Raw genomic sequence first — 17,779 nt, forward strand, 5'->3', positions numbered from 1 at the left:
ATCTCCTACTACGGGCAGCATCAGCAGAGGCCACTGCTGCTGTTTGGGCATGCAGAGCTGCTGGCCTCTGAATGGGGGAAGAAAATTCAGCACAGTGTTAGCTGAGGGAATTCTCAAAGGAAAGGGTAGGGTGCTTGGGGGAAATTAAATCCTCTTAACGTGACGTCAGGGTTGGGATCCCAACATTAGCCCAGCCTCTTCCAGGTTTCACATGCTTCACATGGGTTTGAAGATGAGCAGTGAATGCTCTTGGAGCTGCTGGGGAGGTTAATGGATTATGTAAACAGGCAATTAAGTATATCTTTAATCTTGTACTTTGACTTTACCAGTCTTCAGACCTATTTCCTGAGCTGTCAGCAAGTCACCAGGTCGACCAGGTGAGTGTTTTTTCAGTGAAACTGACAGACCAAGGAGCCTTTGATCAGTGAAACTGAAGAGCTGGCCAGGTGAGAGGCTGCTACTCACAGCTCTCTTCCTCAGCGAATGCTTTCATTGTTTGACAGGTTATTATTCAACTTATTTTAAGTCACTTCACACCTGTGTAACACTTCACTCACCCTCAGCTGCATTTCCCTGCTGCCAGCCTTCACCACAGCTGCATATGCTGTTCCTTCACCTCTGATGAAGAGCAAGAGGAGCAACAACACCAATAGCAGCAGGAGCAACCCCAATACCACTGCCTATCCTTCAGCCACATGCTGCTCTGCAGGGCAGAGGGGGTGGGCATAGAGATTCAGTTTGGTGGAAGGGGAAAATCCCAACACCGAATCTACAGGCAGAGGATCAACACTCTCAACATGTGAGCACCAGTGCCTCAGAGGACTCATGTATTCATGGCCGGTCATTGCTGACATCTGTAGCCTCCTGGAACAAGACCTTCTTTCCAGTGGAGCAGGTGGTCACCAGGTGTCCAAGGACACAAGGTAAGGCTTCCCACTGCCGAGACCGAAAGTGGAACCCAACCCCGAGCCAGAGAGTGGCTGGACCCCATTGGGGTCAAGAACCTGGGCCAGCATTTTACCAGCAGTGGTCAATTAAGAGGCTGTCACCAGAACTGCTATCCAATTGAAGTCAGCAGCCTGCCTCCCTGAGCTGCTTGGAAACCTTGGCAGCACCACTGTTAGAGGTAGCCACAGCTGAGGCTGCAGGACAAAGGAGCCTTCATGCTGAGGCGCACATGAAGATAAGTATGTTTAAGTTGAGTACTGGGGCCAGGCAGGCAGACCCTGGCAATGGGAGGCAATGCACTGATCATCAGCAACACCATAGCCACATTGATGATCACTGCTGCAGGGGGAGCCACTTCTTTGGGTCATAGAATGACCAAAGAGGAGCCCCCTCGCCCCACCCCAAGAACCTGCTGGACAGCAGCAGGGTTTACTTGGCAGACTCCCCACACAACAGTGGCCTCTTCTGATGTTGGTAAAATGCTGACGGGTGTGGGATGTGGCCTTTCATTGCCTCAACTGGCCACCCAGCGGGCGACCGTGCCTCTTAAGGTGCCCGTCACTGGTAATATGACATGGCAGTGGGAAGGCATTGGGCTCCCTTCTCATAGGCTTTCCCTGCCATTTTATCAGCCATCCTGCCTCCCAGACACCCTCTCTGGGCTGGTAAAATCCAACTTTCTCTCTCCACAGATAATGCCAGACCTGCAGAGTATTTCTAGCATTTTCTGTAAAAATGGTTATTTCTTGTTTGAAATTATCCTTAATATAATGTTCTAATTATTTTTTTAAAACAAATGAATACAACAAATATTTACTGTTAATGTTATAACATCCCCCCTCCCACATAGGTAGAGGAGAAAAAGACAAAGAGGTAGCCTGTCCTGAAATTTATGAAGGTTTCTTTATCCAATGAAATAGCAATAGCACTGGCTTCAGAAATGTGCCTGCAATAATTTTATTGAATTATCTTGTCTGCCAAATGCAGCCAATTATGTTGTTTGGATCACTTTTTTGGACAATCAATTTTTGCAGCAGAGTCAAATTTACTATAATATTCCATTCACAACTATTCCTTTAAAAATATTCCCCAGTTTGTTAAGTAGCTTATATAGCTATTCTACATGAGACTGTTCACACCTCTGTTCAGCCCACATAGCCCAATCAAAAGGATGGAGGATGAAAGAAAAGATAAATTTAACATTTCTGTTGTTGTTCATAAGCAGTATCAACACATCCTTCAGAAGCAAACTGTAAACTAACCAGGTATAAGCTGAAAATAATATTTACAATGTAAACTGAACATAACATGCACATGATTTAGATTGCCAAATCCTTCCCCATTAAGTTGTAGCCATTAGAAATGTCTGGATTCCACAATAAATCTATATAAATTTATATTAAATAAATTTAAGAGCTAAAGACACCATTACAAATAGATAAGTCTTTAGATTTACATTTCTAACACACACCATTGTAAAGTTTTATTTACTATGATAAAAATAAGGCACCGATAAGATCGGTGTTTTGTAGGCATTAAAATGTGAGAGAACACAGGAATTATATAATGTGAATTTGTACTTCAATATAAAATTCAAACATACTCAGCATTTTATCTATTGTGTTGTGTGTTACTGTGCCATGAAATGTGCTTCTGACATTGATACCACAACAAGCCACAATGTTACTTTGTTATTGCATCCATGATGTCAAATTATTCGTTAATCATAACATTTATAGAAGTTGTGTGGTAATACTTTTAAAAAGAGGTGAAGTTATAAAAATATGATTACACCCATTCTTATTGGAGCTATTTAAAACATGTGCTTGTAGGACAAAGAGCAAAGCCAAAAGCACATTACTGCACAGCACTCCACATGATGCAGAAAAGATTATCTTTAAAAATGTTTATTTATTATTCTTTTAAAACAGTCATTATTTTACACTTATGTAGATTGAACCAGATTCTTAATAGGGAGTAGCAACTTAAGTACAACTTATTACAAATCTTATGTGAGTTGATAAAATTTGGAGAGCCAACTTTAACCTCTCTAGAGGATTTTGAGAATGCAAAGTGCACTCTCTGACCTAAGTTTGAGGCCTGGGGTATTTGACATGCTTACTGGCAAACATACAGGTTTTGGGGAGGGATTTAAGGGAGGGAAAGGGCAGGGAGGCTGTAGCTTTCCTTGTGAGGTCCTCTCTCCTCCTGCTCAGACACAGAAGCTTTCCACTTTCCTTGGAGGGTCTTTTATTCATCTTGACAGTTGCCAACTTGCTTTCATCTAACAGGAAAGCCACAGCAACCTCTTACTTAAAGCCAGAGTTAAAATGAAATTGGAGTCCTATTGATATAATAAATTCATGAAGCCCCTGCCTGCTTAAGGTGGGCACCTTAGGTATCAGTAGATCCTTACAGGTTCAGATCACAAGTGACATGAAAGGACCAAGCTTAGAGTGAGTAACTAATCTGCTTGGTTTTAACTGCCCCCACATCTGGTTTCAGCCTGAGCTAGTAGAGTAAAATCTTCCCTGTGTTCAACTACTCCCTATTAGGAATTTCCTGTTAATATATTATAATTTCAGTTCTGGTTGCATTTTGTGTAATAACAAAATTTATCTAGAGGTTATAAATTGTTTTAATTATGCTCACTATATCCTTCACAACATCAGCATTTATGTTTGATCATTGGATGATGAATCTGTAATTATCAAGTAATATCAGAATCTGTAACAAGGGTACAATAAATATTTGATTATATGTTAATGATGGCTATGGATAAACTCCTATTTCAACATGGTTGTTACAAGGCTAGTGGTGCTTTTAACTTAAAATGCATCATTCATCCAGACTCTTTCAGGCTATTTGCATAAAGGCACTACAAGTAAACCTGACAGCAAAATATTGTAAATTTAAATATGATGTTCTTCAATCCTATTTTTCTATGTTGCCAGTAGAATTTTGTTTAATAATGTATTGTTTCATCTTATTTGATGCAACTATATGACTCTAACTGGCAACAGGACAATGTAGTAAATGTGTTGAGGGTGTTTAAGATGTTATTGTCCTTGAACATATTACAGAAAGGCTTATATTTGAATGAAAAGGCACAATGATACATAGTCATACGTTAGCAACTATACAGTACATTGTACTCCAGCAGAAAAATCAGTTAGCACCTTGGTTTCTTTAATTTCTTTCCATCATTTTCTTGTCTCCCTTAAAGATTTTTTGCTCTTTTCCTTTTTTCTGTTTTTGATTTCAGTTTTACTGTTTTTCTTATAATTTGATTAATTTATGTTTTTGGGTTATATTCAGTTTCTTTCACTGTTCTTTTCTAATCTATTTCTGTTCTTTCCACATTTTTTTTGAAATTTGTGCTGGCCTACATGAGGAATGTTGGGACTGAGAATTAGAACTCTGCCCATTTTGGTATACAGTATCAGCATCAAGCACTTCCAAATATAGATTGACTAGGACATGTCAAAGTTCTCATTAATCTCTTAACAATATGCCTCAACATCTGAAAAATACACTATCCCTGATGCATCAGTATATCATATTTTACACAAAAGCCTTTCCTGTGGCAAAAGCAAAATACTGCAGATGCTGGAAATCTGAAATAAAAACTGAAAATGTTGGAAATACCCGGCAGGTCTGGCAGCATCTGTGGAGTGAGAAAGAGTTACTGGGCAGAATTTTACATTGTGCCCCTCCCTCCGCAGCATAAGCGTCAGGGGAAAACACGCCCCCACTCAGGTGGGTTGCCCCACCGCCATTTAATGCTCAGTGGGGCATTAATTGGCTCAGGGCAAGACTTTTGCCCCCACCTGGGGGAGGAAGTCCCGCCTCCAAGAGCTGCCAGCTAGTCAAATGGCCAGCAGTTCCCTGGTCCTAGAAGTGTCACTGGGAGCGGTGGCCACTGCTGCGACTACATGCATCCCCAACAAAAAACGTCTCTGAAGCCAGATATGGAGGCATGTGGAGGTTTATGGTGGGGCCAGGCTAACAGGCCTTGATGAAGGGGGAGGGGGAAGGGGTGGGGGTGTGGTGGGGGCCAGGGTGGATAGGGAAGAGGTGGAGGGGAAAATGGGGAGGGAACCCTGCAATGGATCAAGGGGACCTCTAAAGGTGGTGTCCCCCACTTACCCACCAGCAGCCCGAACAGTGAAAACTGCTGAGCTTCTCATTCAGCACCAGCCTCTGCCTGACATGGGAAAATTTGCAGTGGGGGCAGCAACAGGCCCTTAAATGGCCATTATCGCTCATAAAGTTGGGGTGAGAGCAAGTGGGTTGCTCCGGGGATGGCACCCATAGTATTATGCTCAATTTTAAACCCCCTGCCTGCCTGCCAATCTGCCCCAGGGAAGTGTACAATTCTGCCCAACGTTTCATGTTGATGAGCCCGTTTCTCTCTTCACAGGTGCTGCCAGCCTTGGTGAGAATTTCCAGTGCCTCTGTTTTTTCCTGTGGTCTGTGATTGCTAAGTCAGTGCCAACTATGGGCAATGTTGTGCTGTGGGTCTATTCTCATGAGGTATTGGATTGAAACTGCCCAAACAATTTTATATGTAGGACCCTTACAGCTACAGACAAGCAAAACTTTCATCCTATCAGTCTGACCTGGTTTTGACCCAAGTGATCCTTAGGCCTAGATTTTCTCCATGATGGGGAATGGCACTTCCCATTTTTGCGAAGGTGGGAATGGGGATGGGGTGTGTTTCATGCATGCATGGTTTATGGAGGCAGCTGGCTATTTACATTACCAGTTGCCTCCACTGAAGTGGGATTTTGGTAGGTCAGGAGTGTGAAATCTGATGTTGCAGGTTAGATCAGGTGGATTTGTTTGGATAGCCCTTGGGAAAGGTAAGGTACCCCTTTGAATATGGTCCCAATGCACCTTTGGGGAGATAAGGTGCCCTTTGGTAGAGGTCAGATGCCCCTTGGAAATGTTAAATTAGGCATAAATGTGTGTAAAAAGTGCATAAACTCATTATTGTCAAGCTTATTGGAACTGTCAACAGAACTGTCAAAACTGTCGGAAGCACCTGTCAAACTGTCAAGGCAGTTAAAAGTCCAGCCCTTTAAATTTTGGGGAAAAAAAATGTCTGCAGTGTTAAATAATAAGTGGTTGCTATTTCATAAGCCTGAGGGTTTCTATTACTGGATTACTGCTGCATGGCAGATTTTACAACCATCTTTTATCACAAAGGGCAGAATCTACGGCTTGACGAGTGGGGGCGGGGCCCGCTCGCCAAGGCATAAAATGATGCGCGGTGACGTGGGGCATGCGTCGATGTCACCGTGCGTCATTCAGATTTTCAGTTCAACAGGTGTGCACCCGAGTCGGCTGCGTGCCCGCCGAACTGTCAAAGGCTCATTAAGGCCAGTTAACCATCAATTAAATCAATAAACTGAGCTGCCTGTCCAACCTTAAGGTTGGTGGGCAGGCAAAGAGTCCAAGCGATCTTTGCATTTTTCATGGAACCTCATCCATGGGCGGGATGAAGTTTCATGAAGCTTTTTAAGGTTTGAAAAAATTTTTAATAAAATTCATAGGCATGTCCCAGCTCTTGTGACAGTTTCACATGAGGGGACATGTCCTAAAAATTTTTTTTTTCCTTTAGTAAAATTTTTTAACTTAAATTAATCTCCCTGAGGCACGGAGTTGCCTCAGGGAGATTTCTGTGCTCTCACACGCATGCACGAAAGAGCGCAGGCCCCGACTCAGGCAACATCCCCCCGCCCGCACAGGGAGTGCTCAGCTATGTGCATGCCCGTGCCCGCACAACCCCCCAAATGGGGAGAAAATTCATATCACAGTTTTATTGACAACTATAAGTGGTTATAGACTCTCTGATGTGGGACTCTAAACTCCAATGTTTTTTGTCATGAGGGAATGTGCACTTGAATGAAATGTTTGTTGTTATAAGATTTTATTTAGTTGAAGGGATGCAAGTGTAGTAAATGTTTTTAATGAGATTGTTTTACAATTTACTGAAGTCTGCAATAGATACTCGGAAATTCAAAACTTTATTTTATCTCATTTTTGCATGGGTCCTGTAGTCTGCCTATGCTGGATACTAGACGAGTCAGCATGGTAGGTGTAAAGGCAAAGGGTGGTGGATGAGGGGAATGGGTTAGCATGAGTTGGCACTAAGTTGCCACAGAGGATATAAAGGGCTATGGGGGTGGGTAAAGGGGCATAGACTGGCATGGAGGGTTTGAGAGGCCATGGGGAGTGGTTACAGGGGCATAGGGACTACAAAGGTCCATGGGGGTGGGCACAAGGCATGAGGTGGCATGCATTGGCATGAGAGTGGCATAGGGAGTGTGTGGGGGAATTGAGGGGGTATAAGGGGTTAAGGCTGGAGGGATGTTTTATGTTTTAATCTTATTATTATTTTTGGACACAGTGCCGGAGCCCCAAAGCAGGTCTTCTGCCAAGTATGCCTCCACCCTTGGCAGCCTCCTCACTTCTTCCAGGGTCACCTGCCCCACCTCCTATTCTAGCCCCCCCCCACCAACACCTTACCCCCATCCCCCACCAACCAAAAAGCCAATGTCTGGGCAGCCATTTTTAAAGGTCGGGTGTGCAGAACTGGGAATTTTCCTGACTCTGTGCACTTGACCTGGGAGCAAAAATCTGGACCTTAATGTTTCTTATGTCTTGCTTTCACTTGGCATCTCTATATATTTTGGAAGTTTACTAAAATTTCTTCTCATTTATTTCTCTTCTTTCTTATATTCCTTTATTTCCTTCTCTATTTTTCAGAATTTCATTTCCTCAGGTATCTATATTTAAGTTTCTCTTGTCTCTTTCATTACTAAGAATATATTATATTGCTAGACAAGCTCATCCAGTACTTTCACCTTACCTAGAGTCTAATTCCTGTTTTGGGATATTCAGCTTTTCGTCCTATTGCCATGTCTTTATTAGCTTTCAGTTTCTCCAAATTGCTTTTCTTTTTCTAAATGTTTCCTTCACTTATTATTTTTTATTTATCCCCATCTCATCTTTCTGCTTCTATTATTTCCTAATTTTTTTTCTTTCTTTCTTTTCTTAGCATTTATAATGATACACTTCCAGGGAATTCTGTACACACTCAACCTGGCCATTTTAAAAATTCATATCCATGAGGCTCAAAAATCATTTAATATTACATATTAACATAATAATATTACTAAGATATCTGCAGTAGCGTTAGTACTATAAAGTTAACATATATATTTATGGGTGTGTAATTATATGTAGAAATAATTATTAAATCATTTTCTCTTTTCATCCACATTTTCTGTTCTCTCTTCCACATTCTCATTTCTGTCAACAGCAAATTATTCTCCTGTAGCATCTTTGACTTAATGAAATATCGCACACTGCTTCAATGATAAAAGGCCAAAAAGGAATTGGAAGAGTTCCAATGAAGCAATCAAAGAAGTGATTAAATATACAGGTTTTAAAGGTGGACAGAGATGTTCAAGGAGATTTAAGGAAGGAATTCCAGAATACAGTTCTGTGCTGAGTAAAGGCAGCAGGATGAATTTCCTATGTAGTAAATGTTTGAGTACTTTCTAAAGGTTTCAGTGAGAATATTGTCTGTTCTCAGCTGGCGTAAGTACTACTGAGGCCTGAGGGTCCTGCCCGTGAACATAATGGGTATAATTCCCAAGGAAACTGATATCTCTTCCAGCCACTCTGCCTTGAGTGCTGATGGAGCCTGGCCAGTCGCCCATGGATCCCTCCCCACCTAGAGTTCCTAACCCTCCCATTTTCGATGGGAGTCTACCAGAATGGGTGAAAGAGACAGAGAGAGAAGAGCAATACAAACTGGGGATGTGAATTAATTTGAACCTATGATGTGCTTTGTTCTATAATATGTTTTATTACAGGTGTCAGGCAGTTCTGCTGCTTCTTTCTGAGGACTGAGCCTCACCTCCATGAAGATACAAATCAGGGGTTGAATGTGGGAGTCAACAAAATGTATGCAAATTGAATTAGGTTAGGTTTATTATTTTTATAACGTGCTGTGGATTGTGGGAAAATATCAGGTGTTTAAATGTCATGTGATTAAGTTTTACTGAGTGGTGTCACATGATTCACTGACATTTGTCAAATGTCACTTGATCAAATCTGCAGGGATATATTAAACCTACTTGGCAGCCCTCATCTCCACTCAAATTTAAATAAGCAGTGCAAGTGAGGTAGAATCTCGACAGAAGAAACATGTTGGATGGAATTTATTCCAGGTCACTGAGGTCTCGCCCACCGGCTGAAGAAGAGCTGGTGAGAACCCCACATTACGTCCTTTAGGGAAGGCCCGCCATATAAGGAGCCAGTCAGGCACCTAAATGTGTAGGCTGTCCTTGGGATTGGAAATTTCACCACATGACAACTGCCGGCCAATGAGGGGCCAGCAGCTCCTCATTGCCATCAGTGCCACCAGGACAGCGGGGTTGCTACCGGCAATACACCCTCCGACTAGGCCCAGGCCACAGGTGAGGGAGGGCAGAATGGAGGTGGTGGGGAGGGGATTGCAGGCTGTGGGCAGAAAGAGGGGGGCGGGTCAGGTGAAAGGGCAGGGGGTGGATCTCAATGAGCCCCTTTCCAATGCTGAGTCCCTAGCTCAGCCACTGCGTGCCTGACAACGAGGGACACCGCACACACCCCCTCACCTCCCAGGAGTCCAAAAGCAAACACAATAGGGTTTGCTTTTTGAGCTCTCTGCACAATGGCTGCCCCATCGCTGCCCCATCTGCTGCTGGTTGAACACCAGCGGAGACGGGATGAGGCCTTTAAGTGGGCATTCATTGGAATTTATCAGGGCTGGGGCGGGAACGGGGTGGGGTGCCTACTCGGGACCCTCCTACCCAATTAAATGTCTCCCCACCTCCAAACATGTCTTGGGGGAGGGTATTAAATTCTGCCATCAATGTTTCTAAACTGAAAAACCTGACAGTACTTGAGTGCACTTCTTATTTCCTGCCCTCTCTAGCCCCAGGCATTTCAAGGTCTATATGTTCTCTCACACTGAATCTGTTGCTTCTGCGTATGGAATGTGGAGAGAGCAAGATCATTTACCAGCAGACTCCCTATAATGAATTATCTTATTGGAAGGAGGGGCAGGATAATTGCTACTCTTTCCGTAGTTTTAATTCCTTACATCTATATTATGGGTTATTTAATTTCTTTCATCTGTGTATTTCTTTCTATAGCTTCTGCCATTATCTTCTTTTTCTTTGTTTCTCTAATCCTCTGTACTTATTTATCTTACATTCCTGCTTTACCCTTGTCCATTTCTTCATTTATTTAAACTTTTTTCTGTTATAACCTTTTTTGATTTGCATGTTCTTTTTCTTCTGTTCCACTTATTTTTCTTATTTTTGACTTTCTATTGGAATCTTTCATAATTTCTTTCCACTGATTTGCATTTCTTCTAAGCCATTTTATTTTCAACCTTATTAACCTGCCTCAGCAATTTCCTAACACTGTGATTAATTATTGTCCCTGAAGTTAGGTCTTAGGCTGCTACCTGACAGTCTTTTTAACCCTTGGTCTGCTGGTTTCTAGAAAGAAAACATTATTCTCTTATGCTATGTGAATGGTGATACTGACGTCATTCTTGTCATTTTATCAGTGTCTTCAAGATAAACAGTCAGCCAAGTTTCTTCCTTGAGTGCTTGCTTAACATGCTGACAGTGTTCCCTTTCCTCTTACACCCATACACATACCACCATGCTCACTGTACTACAGCACAGACGGGTTTATCACAGTACTTTGTGAATCAATTAGCCCTGTACTGTAAATAGAGGGGAAATGTTGGAAACTGCAGCCTGGCATTGCCAGAAACTCCAAAGATTGGGGCTATTGCTGAGAAGAAAGCAATTTCCAGAAGAGGGCACTTAGGTAATAAGAGCAGAGGTTCAAGCTCTTTCTGGTATTGTCATTGCGACCTGCATGAAAACCAGTGTGTAGACTATTGGTGGGATTTTTCAGCTTGAGGCTGTTAACTTCAGCTTGACAACATTGCAACACATTTTTCTTAACTTTATTTAAATTACATTCCAAACAGGTGTCACATTAGAACCTTTAGACACCCTTTTAATGTGTAGTTTACTAACCTATAATACACTCTATGACATTACAAATTGACAATAATTAACTTTAAACTGAGTAATAGAAGACTTAACAATGTGAACATGGTCATCATACAACTTTTCGTGCGTTAAATTTCATTTCTTTGCCCTAAGGTCCCCCAATTTGTGTACTATTAGCTGCTTGAGCAGAGTCAAATTGCTCACTTTTCTCCATACATAGAGCTCTGTGAGCATTCATGCAGCTACAAGGAGATGTGGATTGGCATCAGTCATCTATCATTATCCCTTCTTGTGCATGAGCACCTGGCTACTAGTTTAGTCACACTAGGATATAATTCAGCTGAAATTATGGGCTAGACTTTCATGGGCCAGGATATTGAGGTCGGTGATTGGGGGGGCGGGGCCCGCTCACCAACACGTAAAATGACACGGGATGATGTCGGGCGGAACTCCCGACGTCACCCCGCGTCATTTCAATTTTTGGGTCAGCGGGGGCACAGCCAAATCAGCTGTGCGCCCGCCGACCTGTCAACAGCCTAGTGAGGCCATTTAAAAACTAATTCAAGTAATTAATAGACCTGCCCGTCCAACCTTAAGGTTGGCGGGTAGGCCGGGAGCCCTGGTGGGCTTCAGAAAAAGCATGAAACCTCATCCACGGGCGGGATGAGGTTTCATGAAGGTTTTAAAAAATTTAATAAAAGTTTGATTAAAAGTGATGGACATGTCCCAACTCATGTGACAGTGTCACATGAGGGGACATGTCAAGGAAATTTTATTTTTGTGCATTGACCATTTTTAAATTTGGCACTGATCTCCCTGAGGGCAGCACTTAGGCTCAGGGAGATGAGTGCGCACTTTCGCACGCATGCGCGAAAGAGCGCACTCTCGGCTGAGGGAATCCCCCCCCGCCCGCACAGGGAGTGCATAGCGCTTCCTGGCGGACATCACACCGGGCGGGCCTTAATTGGCCCATCCATGTAAAATGGCGGCCAATTGAAGGCGCGCATGCACGTGCCCACTCTTGCATTCCCTCCCCCTGCCGATGGGGGAAAATTCTTCCCATGAAGTTAGAGGACTCCATGGAGGGGTGAAAACGTGGCCGGGACCCGATTCTGGGATTCCCGACCCCATTCCTGGGGTTTCTGATTTTCAGAAGAGCCTTTTAAGGGTGTGGGTTAGATCAGTTGCATGACCGCATCTGGCACTCCCGACCTGACTGGCTCCATTGTATGGATAGGCATGTCCTAGTCTTCCACAACTTTCATGGGCCAGAATTTTACCTTCGGCATGCAAGCGAGCGCCCGACACGTCAGAATGTAAAATGACATGCGATCACCGTCGTGTTATTTTGTTCGGCGGGCACGCGCCAGAGTCAGCTGCACACCCACCAATAATTAAAAGACCTATTAAGGCCATTAACAAGGTAATTAAGTTGAAGTTTACATTTTAGGACACCTCATCCATGAGTGGGATATAAAAACTTTCTTTTTGAAATTAAAAACATATCCCATCTCATGTGACATAGTCACATGAGGGGACATGTTTCACTGAATTTTTATTGTATTTATTAAATTTTTCAAAAAGCACTTCAATCTCCGTCAGGCAGTTCCGTGCCTCAGGGAGATTGAAGCGCTCTTTCACGCACCTACGCAAACTGCATACCAGGCTCGCTGTCCTTCCTCCCTCCGCCTACACAGGTAGCGCTTGTGCTACCGCTCGCGATCCATGCAGGGCGGGCCTTAATTGGCCCGCCCACGTGAAATCACGGTGCGGATATGATCGCAGGCAGCAGTCAGCTTCCCAACCGCCCCTGCCTGCTCCCACCGAGCTCGCCCAATGCGTGAAAAATTCAGGCCATGAAGTCGGGCCAGCCTTTCAAAGAGTCGTACTTCACGGCAAAGAATGCATAATGAGGCTTGGCTGAGAGCCCAGAAATTCATTAGGCTGTTGAAACAGCTGAGCCACAGGGAAAACATTGCTTGATTGGCAGCTCTGGCTCTTTGTGCAATTGACAGAAGAGGTCAATGTTTATTTACACAACTTAAAGAGGTTTCAAGTGCTTGCAGTTTCTCCCTTTGATACTTTAAAGGGTCCAGATGATTGACGCTTGCATTGGCCTGTAGTAATGGAGTTTCTTTAAAGAAAGTGGAAAGCTATCAATGAATGACTTTTTAAAAGTGTTTTTTTATACATCCTATTGTCACTATAGGGTTCATTGGTTCTATACAGTGTATAATGGGTGAATGCACATGGAAGTGCCTAAGCCTGGTATGGGAGGCATGAGGGGTCATGTATAGAGGGTGGCTGGGGACATACCTTGGCATGGGGGCATGAGGGGCCATGGGGAGTGTGTAAGGAGTTTGAGGGGACCTTACATTTTTCATTACAACCACAGAACCAAGGCAGACGTATTAAACAGCTCAACTCAGCACCCGGCAGCCCCTGTAGCTGCCTCCGAAGTTTTTCCCGGGTTGGTTGGCCCAGCTGCAGCCCACATCTGCGCAACCCCCCCTCCACCCGCCCGCCATGATGAAAATCCTGTCTTTCCTGTCACTTTTTCCCAAGCTGGGTGGGCTGAGCCAGGAATTTTCCTGACTCCCACTACCTGCTTGAGGATGAAAATTCTGCCCTATATCACACATAACTAGCTGGGTATATGAGATGCCAACAAAAAAAATTACGCAATTTGGTAGAAGTTCAGCGGTAGTGACCAGTTACAGAGATTAACATGCATTTGATAAAAATGGCAAACGGGGTGGAATTATGTAGATTTTATTATTTCACCCATCCTTACCCACATAAATCTAAATTGTTTGGCCAACAGTCTGAAAGTGCCTGGATTTTCTTCCAAATAAAATGATCAAATCAAACAGTTAAAACATTTGTGTTTTTTTTTTAATGCCGGAGCTAAAAACTGAGAAGCTTACACACGGTACGGATAATTAGTACCTAAATATAAAGTCCAAAATGTCAAGGTGAATTCTGGCTTCCAGAATTATTAAAGTACTCAGTAAACCCACAATGCAAATAATTTCTAACATGGTCTGACAATGTAATTGTAGTTATTCCTATACTAGAAAGGACTAATACAAATTGGGCATATTTTTCTCAGATAATTTGCATGTACCTAGCAGCTACTTTCCCAGTGTTGCTACCAATACAAATCAATAACTGGCCAGATATCTAAAAGTGATTGCTCATATACTATTTCTCTCTGTTTTTTTGGCGCAGTTTACTAAAAAATCGCATTTACTCAGATCTTAAGCAGTTGCTTTGTTGCTCCAGCCAATGTGCTTTAAAAGAGTGGCTGCCAGATAGCAACTGCTTATCATATCAAAGTATGAAATATTGAAGTTTGTTGCGATATTTGATAATTATATTAACCCTGTATAAAAAATCTGAGTCATATTTCAATGCAGCTTAATAGAGGATAAATTCAACAGTGCTGAGTAAAACTGATCTTATTTGATGTTCCTATAGTGTTTGAACACACTATTCGTATTTTTTATAAATGGTATCCCATTGACAATTTCTTTGAAAGATATGAACTAAATCTGATTTTATCCCCCCCCTAAAATTATGTACATTGAAATATGGTGTTATGAACTTGCTTTGTGCTCATAGAATTAACAATGCTGGTGATGGGAAAATTAATTTCCTCCAGTGTCATATTATGGCAGTCTATGCTACATCTAGGTCATGTACAGAATGATGTGGGTGTAGGTCAGTTCTCAGTAGACATTGTGGAAAAGCTGGCATTGGTAAGTACATATCTATCATAAAGAGGCTGTATATCATTTGTGCAGCAAATGCACACTGTTTATGCAACTGCTATATCTATCTGAGATACTGGATAAATGAATACTAGTGCTCCCCCATCAGCAATGTACCATGTCCTGCTCTCAAATAGAAGTTTCTTTGCTTTGGTGACCAAATATAATGCCATTTTACAGCATCCATGTACAGGAAGGTACATGGTCAAGACATCAGCCATAGGGCACAGCTACAAAGAAATTTTCAGCTTTTAGTCCAGTGAGTACTAAAGGCACCTTCACATACCATATAACTAATTATTCTGGCGAGTGGTTATTTTTCATTGTTTAAATGAATCAATTAAATTACCGAGAAATTTAATTTTAGCATAATTAATAATTATTTTAAATTAATAATTGTGGCCAATTAGTTTCTAATACATTGACCATTCAAAAGTATTACTGTGCTTGCATTCTGTGGTACTGGCATTTGGCGCCCTGCTTTGAATGCAATTTCTCCCTGTCACAAAGTTTGCAGTGGGCAGCTACAGGAAATCAAGAGGAACTCACTTCAACAAATATAAACAGATTGCAACATTGGTGGCTGGACATAAAAAATGTTAAGAGCTGAATTTCTTACTTTTGAAATCACTAAAAGATGATATACTAATATTTCACTGTCACATCCATTTGACAGTAAAATCGCTAAATTTATGCCTCACCAAAATAATTTGCTATATGGTAGTTTCATTTATTATGTAGCCTACATTCCAACATCACAGAAACATCTTGTGTCGTAAGTTATGACCACTATCTTACTGCACATCCTCAACTAATGGTTTGAATGCTGTAGACCATGTTATTTGGGCTTTTCAAAAAGTATATTCTTTCTCTAATTCTCTAAAAACTTTTGTGCCTCATCCTATATGTTGCACTGATAGTAAATGATACACATTATACAGGAAATTGTGTTCCCTCACATTTTCCTTAAAGTCATTTCCAGCATTATCATGAACTGAACCAATAATGAGGCAATTGTAGTGTTTTGCAACCGTTAGTTTGGTTAAGAAAGAGTCTGAAAGATTTGTTTTGAACCCCTGAGCCAAAGCCCACTGCAGTCCACAGCATATTCATTAGGATTCCAATAATGAATGCCACCGACAAACTTGCTGTCCCTTTGATTCTTTCATTTCAGTCCAATGGTTCAGCTCTTCCTCACCTGAGCTGTTGAGGCCTAGTGAAATCCAGCCAATCATTTCTTTGCGTTTCATGCTCCGTTTGTTATACACAGATAGTATGAGTGTCACATCAGAAAGCTGAAACAGTGCTACCTGGAAAATGAATGTTTCTTTGTACACAGGATTTGGTTGGCCTCGACGGATGGACGTCTTACATTTGGACATCTCCTGACCCATAGAATTCAGCAATGTTAACTTCACATATGTGTCTGGAAAAGCAATTCGGTTTAACAGAGGCATCAGAGGCAAGAAAATACTCTTCTTATAATCACTATATGTTACCAATATCAAACACTTAGCAAGCTTCCACTAGCCACAACACTTTGTAAGCATACTAGTCAGTCTCCATTGCGGAGTATACAGTACGTAGAAGAAATGAAAAGGTATGCCTAAAAGACAGCAGAGGTGATGAAAATGAATCAGGAACAAGGGGCAACAGGGAGCACAAAGAATGCCATCAAAACAATTTGGCATGGGATGGACATTAAGTATAGCAACAGCTGGAATAACAATCTCTCCATTTCGTTTTGTTTAAATTCTGAACTAGCTAGCAACATATATGAGAACATAAATTTGTTATGTGAAAATAACTGAACCTGTTTGAGAAACATCATCAACTTGAATCTCGGTGAATCTGAATGTCAGGCATAACCTTTTTTCTTGCAGTAATTTGTTTACCTTTTTTTCCCAACTTTGTACTGACCAGGGTGAGGGTTGACAGTGTTCAAAATTGTTAAAATATTCTCTTTGTTGAAAGTGATATATCATCAGGCATTCACAGGCTATAGTCTAGGCTTCATTCAGTATACAACTCCTTTCCTGGCTCAACAATATATGTCAATCCCAACTTCAGATGAACACTGCAAAATTTTCATTTATGATGAGCTTGCTGACTAAGATTACCTGTATTGTGCCAATCACTCCTGATTTTCAGGCAGAATTTTTGCTGTGGTCTCTTATCTATGCTATATTGAAACTGCTAAGTTGACTTCACGTAGAACTGATAATAGCAATCAGTCTATTCTGGATTTAAAAACAGATCCAAGAATTAAAAAGATGGTATACTAACATAACACGCCCAGTAGAGCTATCTTTACTTAAAAAAGGAAGAAAATCTATTTTGTCTTTAATGCTCCTCAAGCATAGTATTACGTTGAAATTACTAAGCAGAAACATCATTCAGTCCAACCAGTCTGTGTTGATGGGCAGAATTTTCTGCCTGCCGGGCGGGCGGGCCCAACCCAATCTCCGGCGGGCAGGGAGCCGATCCCCGCCGGAGAAGAGGGCCCCGCCGCCATTTTACGTGGGCGAGCCAATTAAGGCCTGCCCAGCGTGACGTCCGGTGGGAAGCACTATGCGCTTCCTGTGTGGGGGGGGGGGGGGGGAATTCCCCAAAAGCGAGAGTGCGCTCTTTTACGCATGCGCACGAAAGAGCGCACATCTCCCGGAGGCAAAGTGCAGCCTCAAGGAGATCGCTGACACTTTTCAAAAGATTAAAAATAGAACAAAAAATTCCTTAACATGCCCCCCTCATGTGACAATGTCACATAAGATGGGACATGTTCATAATTTACATAATAAGTTTATTAAACTGTTTTAAACCCTACATGAAACCTCATCCCGCCGCTGGATGAGGTTTCATGTTTTTTCTATTTGCCGCCGGGGCTCCTGGCCTGCCCGCCAACCTTAAGGTTGCACCAGCAGGTCCTTCAATTGTATAATTGATCTGTCAATGGCCTCAATTGGC

The 17,779-nt window shown here is 42.3% G+C and overlaps 1 protein-coding gene and 1 long non-coding RNA gene across 4 annotated transcripts in view; one reads left to right on the forward strand and one right to left on the reverse strand.

Moving 5' to 3' along the window:
* Positions 1-17,779, forward strand: part of LOC144689755 (uncharacterized) — a 111,696-nt gene that overhangs the window by 80,546 nt on the left and 13,371 nt on the right. Inside the window, exon 2 of the long non-coding RNA XR_013578699.1 lies at positions 16,155-16,277. This is a non-coding gene — a long non-coding RNA (uncharacterized LOC144689755). The remainder of the gene's footprint in view (positions 1-16,154; positions 16,278-17,779) is intronic.
* LOC144689751 (synaptotagmin-14-like) overlaps positions 7,529-17,779 on the reverse strand; it is a 264,233-nt gene continuing 253,982 nt past the window's right edge. For all 3 annotated transcript variants that reach the window (XM_078557123.1, XM_078557122.1, XM_078557121.1), the window contains one exon: positions 7,529-16,241. In XM_078557123.1, coding sequence (XP_078413249.1) covers positions 15,928-16,241 — 314 coding nt within the window. In that variant the 3' untranslated portion in view covers positions 7,529-15,927. The remainder of the gene's footprint in view (positions 16,242-17,779) is intronic.

The sequence above is a fragment of the Cetorhinus maximus genome, chromosome 14 (genome assembly GCF_964194155.1).
Source record: "Cetorhinus maximus chromosome 14, sCetMax3.hap1.1, whole genome shotgun sequence".
NCBI lineage: Eukaryota > Metazoa > Chordata > Chondrichthyes > Lamniformes > Cetorhinidae > Cetorhinus > Cetorhinus maximus.